General features: G+C 45.2%; 1 protein-coding gene across 7 annotated transcripts in view; it reads left to right on the forward strand.

Annotated features, from left to right (window-relative positions):
• The window catches only part of SEPTIN3 (septin 3), a 490493-nt gene extending 485151 nt beyond the window's left edge, over window positions 1-5342 (forward strand). For 6 of the 7 annotated variants that reach the window (XM_063940342.1, XM_063940340.1, XM_063940341.1 and 3 more), the window contains one exon: window positions 4872-5342. In XM_063940342.1, the coding sequence (XP_063796412.1) occupies window positions 4872-5007 (136 nt within the window). In that variant the 3' untranslated portion in view covers window positions 5008-5342. The remainder of the gene's footprint in view (window positions 1-4871) is intronic. The other variant, XM_063940345.1, reaches the window with a different exon arrangement.
• Window positions 5343-6000: the final 658 nt, after the last annotated feature.

A 6000-nucleotide genomic window follows, 5' to 3' on the forward strand; every position in this document is an offset into this window, starting at 1 on the left:
GAATATCCATATAGATTATATAATATAGATTTTTTTTATATATATATATATATATATATATATATATACACATAAACACATGCACTGTATAGGGTATATACATATTTATATAAATACTGTGCAGATGGATGTCATTAAGAGTGCCAAACCTGCAAAGTGGTACTGTATATCCATAATTCAATATATTTATATAGTTATTATATTTATAGTGTATAGCTGCTACAGCAGCAGCCAGGCAGCCCTTGAAGCGTCTGACTTCTCACCTCACTACTGGGGAGCGTCAGACAATATGCTGCATCCATCCAAGGCTTCCTACACGGGGGCGGATTTCAGTGCTGGCACTGCTGTGTAGCTGTAACGTCTGAGTGCGGTGGCGGGATGGCGCCTTTGTGACATCACACGCTGTGACAGCTGCAGCGCGGAGAAGGTGCCGAGGCAAGTCTCTCTGTAAGTATGCGGCGCAGGGAAGACTACCACTGCGCCGCAGTTGTATTTAGAACCTTTATACCTGTGGCGCCGGTCAGTATTTGCACCAATTCTACGGCGGTGGAGGGTAGGAAGAGCAGGCAGCGGGAGGCCTAGAATGCTGCAGTAGATGGAAAAATGTTTTCCTGTCTACTGCAGCACAGAGCAATGGAGACGCTGTGGGCCTATTTGTAGTGTGGGCCTGGAGCTGCAGCTCCATCCGCCCCATTGTTAATCCGGCCCTGGACCCAGCAGCCCACTGAGAGCTGTGGATTCCTCCTAGACCACCAGGGAAGAGTGTATGTGTATTTTACCTATAAATACTGTATTACATTGCAAAATACACATAGGCCCTCATTCCGAGTTGTTCGCTCGCAAGCTGCTTTTAGCAGCATTGCACACGCTAAGCCGCCGCCTACTGGGAGTGAATCTTAGTTTCTCAAAATTGCGAACGAAAGATTCGCAATATTGCGAAAAGACTTCTCTGTGCAGTTTCTGAGTAGCTCGAGACTTACTCTTCCAGTGCGATCAGTTCAGTGCTTGTCGTTCCTGGTTTGACGTCACAAACACACCCAGCGTTCGCCCAGACACTCCTCCGTTTCTCCAGCCACTCCCGCGTTTTTCCCAGAAACGGCAGCGTTTTTTCAAACACTCCCATAAAACGGACAGTTTCCGCACAGAAACACCCACTTCCTGTCAATCACACTCCGATCACCAGAACGAAGAAAAAACCTCGTAATGCCCTGAGTAAAATACCTAACGGCATAGCAAATTTACTTGGCGCAGTCGCAGTGCGAACATTGCGCATGCGCAGTTAGCGGAAAATCGCTGCGATGCGAAGAAAATTACTGAGCGAACAACTCGGAATGACCACCATAGCCTGTGCACAGAACCAGGCTTTCCACACCACAATACTGCAGCTCAGAACATTGTCTGCTGGCTCAGGACCTGTTTCAGTAAGGATTGCAAATTCTGCTAAAAAGCTCTATTTTAAATTATTTTGTTCGCATGCTGAGGGCTGCCCAGTATGCTAACTGCCCAGCATGCTAACGGCCCCCTTCTGAGAACACGCTGAAATTGCAGTTGCACCAAAATTTCAACGTGTTCACTGAATGTAGGGAAGCCTCCTGCTGGTGCAGCCTGGCTGCAACTGCAGGAGGCCCGCTGACATCTTATTGATCGCAGTAGCTGCGTGTGATGTCATGCAGTCGCCCTGATCATGCCCATGCTACGCCCCCTATTCACGCTGCCATGCCTCTGTTTCCCCACCACCGCACCCGCAACGCTCCGTCTCGGCCTTAGAAACGGAGCATTGCCGCCCCCCTCCTGCTCCGCGAACACATCTGCCTGATTGACAGGCAGAGACTTTCGCATTTACTGCGGGGCAGCATGAGGATTAACCCCTTCAGTGCCATGGTGCCTATTTTCTCCATGTGGACCGGGTCCCCAGTCACACATTTCCTCACACTTGATTATGGAATACTGTGGTACATTAAAATAGAATTTATTAATAGCAGCATTAAAGAGTGTTGGAATAAAAATGAGTATTTAATACAATGTTATTTACTTTATACATTTTTGATTCTATAGGGTTTAATCAAATACGGTCTAGAGGGGTGTGGTATAAAAGATAGACAGTGTCTAGTTAGACAGTCAATAGATAGACACCATATGTTAGACAGACATTAGGTCGACAGGGTCAAAAGGTCAACAGGGTCAAATGGTCAACATGAAAAAGGTAGACAGTACAAAAGGTTGACAGGGTTAAAAGGTCGACATGAAAATGGTCGACATAAAAAAGATAGACACCATTTATTTTTTATTTTTTTCATTTTTGCAGTTTGTGTGGATAGTTTTGTCATCTGGGACCCCCAATTGTAGAAAGGCCAGTGGCGTGCGGTGAGGTCAGTGGCTGGTGAGGCACTACCATATGGTCTGCCGAATCCTGGCGATGACCCCTACCGCTGCCGAGCCAATGCCCGCTACTGCCTCTGAGCCGCTGCCCGCTGCCACCGCCAATGGCTTACAAACTCGGCCACCATCACCTGCCCAGCCCTCCGCCACTAATTTGCAGCTCAGTCCGATGCCGCCAATGCCCGCTGCCTGCCTGCTCATCATAAAAAAATTAAAATGAGTGTTTGGGACTGGGAAGGGAGTGGGAGGAGGACATGAATGCAATTTTGTTGTCCAGGGATTCCAGTAAATTGATGTAAAAAAAAAATGCGTGAGGTCCCCCCTCCTAAGTATAACCAGCCTCGGGCTCTTTGAGCCGGTCCTGGTTGTTTAAATACTGGGGGAAAAATTGGACAGGGGTTCCCCGTATTTAGACAACCAGCACCGGAGTCTTAGCCTGGTCCTGGTTCCAAAAATATGGGGAACAAAAGATGTAGAGGTCCCCTGTATTTTTAAAACCAGCACCGGGCTCCACTAGCCAGGGACATAATGCCACAGCCGGGGGACACATTTATGTAGGTCCCTGCGGACGTGGCATTACCCCCGCCCCAACTAGTCACCCCTAGCCTTGGTTCCCTGGAGGAGTGGGGACCCCTTAAATCAAGGGGGTCCTCCCCTCCAGGCACCCAAGGGCCAGGGTTGAAGCCCGAGGCTGTCCCCAGCACCCCTGGGCGGTGGGTGCCGGGCTGATAGCCATGTGTGTAAAAAAAAAAGAATATTGTTTTTTGTTGTGGAACTACAAGGGCCAGCAAGCCTCCCCCGCTTGCTGGTACTTGGAGAACCTCAAGTACCAGCATGCGGGGAAATAACGGGTCCGCTGGTACCTGTAGTTCTACAACAATAAAAATACCCAAATAAAAACACAACACACACACCATGAAAGTAAAATTTTATTATAACACACGTACAAACTCACACATACTTACCTACATCCCACGCCAGTCACGTCCACTTGTCCAGTAGAATCCAATAGGGGGACCTGTAAAAATGAGAGAGATTACTTACCTACACCCCATACCGATCACGTCCACTTGTCCAATAGAATCCAATACCTGGAAAATAAGTAAGTTACACATAAAAACTTCAATCCACAGGAGGGGAGGGGGGGGGGGGGGGGGGAGAGAGAGAGAGACCAAAAAAAAAAAACCTGCCTGCTGTTGTGTGCGGATGGAGCCGCCGGAGACGGACGGAGCCGCACAGAGGACAAGTGGCTGTCAGCGAGAGGGGAGGACGGAGCCGCCGGACTCTGGCAGGTGAGAGCCGCCCGCAGGAGGGACGTCTGGTGCCTGTGTGTGAGAGGAGGGGACAGAGCCGGCGTAGCATGACAGGGGAGAGCAGCAGTCACTGCAGACCCACCGCTGCTCCCTTCCCAACTTCCGCCTCCCGCCGCGTCTCGGTGATTGGACAGCGGATCCAGCCCTGGATCCGCAGTCAAATTACAGCTGCCTCGCTGACATGGGGGAGGTGTCCCTGTCAGCGAGGCACTTTTTTCAGTGCCGCTTTGCCACTGTTTTTCAATGGGCTTTTACAGCCCAGTGCTAGGCTCCGCTCCCCGCTCTCTCCCCGTTCCTATTCTGTATGGGAGGCACTGCTATCAGTGCCTCCCAAAGTAATTTCACTAAAAAAAAAAAATGGCATTACATAAGGAAGATACTTATGACATAGAATATGTGTCATAAGTATCTTCTATGTATTATTTTACTAATTAATCACAGGGGAGGCACTGCCTCCCCTGACTGCACATCCCTGAGAAAGGCATACCCTCACGGGGCTCGCATCGCTCACCACGCTTCGGGCTCAGTGGCTCGCTGCACTCGCCACAAGGTTTATAACCGACTCCATGCCGACATGGATAGAGAAGGTATAAAAAAGTCCAAAAACATGTTAAATTTAAAAAAAAAATTGTCTATCTTTTTTATGTCGATCATTTTCACGTCGACCTTTTGACACTGTCGAACTTTTGTACTGTCTACCTTTTTCATGTCGACCTTTTGACCCTGTCTAACATATGGTGTCTATTTATTGACTATCTAACTAGACAACTAGACACTGTCTATCTAGTAAACGGATACCTGTCTAGAGATATAGGGGGTAATTCCAAGTTGATCGCAGCAGGAATTTTGTTAGCAGTTGGGCAAAACCATGTGCACTGCAGGGGAGGCAGATTTAACATGTGCAGAAAGAGTTAGATTTGGGTGGGTTATTTTGTTTCTGTGCAGGGTAAATACTGGCTGCTTTATTTGTACACTGCAAATTAGATTGCAGATTGAACACACCACACCCAAATCTATCTCTCTCTGCACATGTTAAATCTGCCTCCCCTGCAGTGCACATGGTTTTGCCCAAGTGCTAACAAAATTCCTGCTGCGATCAACTTGAATTACCCCCATAAGAACAATCTATTTGGTGCTAAATGTAACATTTCCCACATAAAATAGCTTTCTTCTTCTTAGGACTCACCTACAGGATCTCAAAGAAGTAACGCACAACATTCATTATGAGACCTACAGAGCTAAGCGACTGAATGAAAATGGGGGTCTCCCACCTGTCTGTGCAGAAACAGAAGAGTTACGTGATAGTAACATATGAGCTCCATGTGTTCTTTGTAAAATTATTTACTGCATTGGTGTTGGAAACCTTCCACGGATCTATATTCCATTTTTTATACAGTACATCCCTGAATTTCAAATTGTTTTCCTCCCTTGACTGCCAATACTATGCTAACCCCTACCCAAACCCATTTAACTCCCACACAAATAATTTTCAGATACCATAAAAAGGACTTTTATCAGATTATAGACCATTGTTTAATGGTACAGTATGTGTGGTGATTGTTGAAGTGAACAATAAGCTGTAAATCACCATATGAATCTGAAACTATGCCAATATCAACTTTTCTAGATATCCAAATATTGTTCTACAATCATAAAACGGTTTATTGGCAATTATACAGTAAGAATCTTGACATATAAATAGTCACTGCCCCCATTCACAAAAGTATGTCTTGCTGGCAGTGGTGATGTATAATTGAATTTAAAAATGTGAATTCATTTTTTTTTTTAATTAATGGCTAAGGGTATATAACTGGTTAGTATCAGTTTGGTTTCACTGAGAATGACTGTTTCATTTAATAGTAGTCATGTTGGTTTTTGAGGGTCTTTTTTGTTGTATAGTTGTGTAAATGTATTTTTATATTATGGGCATTATAAATTAAAAATAAGTCAAAATGGGTAAGGGAATTATGTTAATGATATATCTCTTAGTTGCTTTCACCTAATTAGAGAACCAGTTATGTACCTATGTTTCCAAAATGTTATATTGTTGTTATTGTCATGTCACTGCACTGATTAAATGAAGAAGAAAATTAAAAAAAATAAACCAATAGACAATTGATATAAAATATGCTGTAATTGCACTTGGAAAAATAGCGCTTATGTGCTAAAGAATTGGTGTGAGTAAGCCAAGACAAAATGTTTGGAATATCTACCTTTATTCAAAGTTGGGCCATCATTAATCCTGTGTAATGCTGATTTTTATTTGCTTATACTATGCATACAACATGTGTCAAATCCCTTGGTGGAA

The sequence above is a fragment of the Pseudophryne corroboree genome, chromosome 9 (assembly GCF_028390025.1).
Source record: "Pseudophryne corroboree isolate aPseCor3 chromosome 9, aPseCor3.hap2, whole genome shotgun sequence".
Classification (NCBI taxonomy): domain Eukaryota; kingdom Metazoa; phylum Chordata; class Amphibia; order Anura; family Myobatrachidae; genus Pseudophryne; species Pseudophryne corroboree.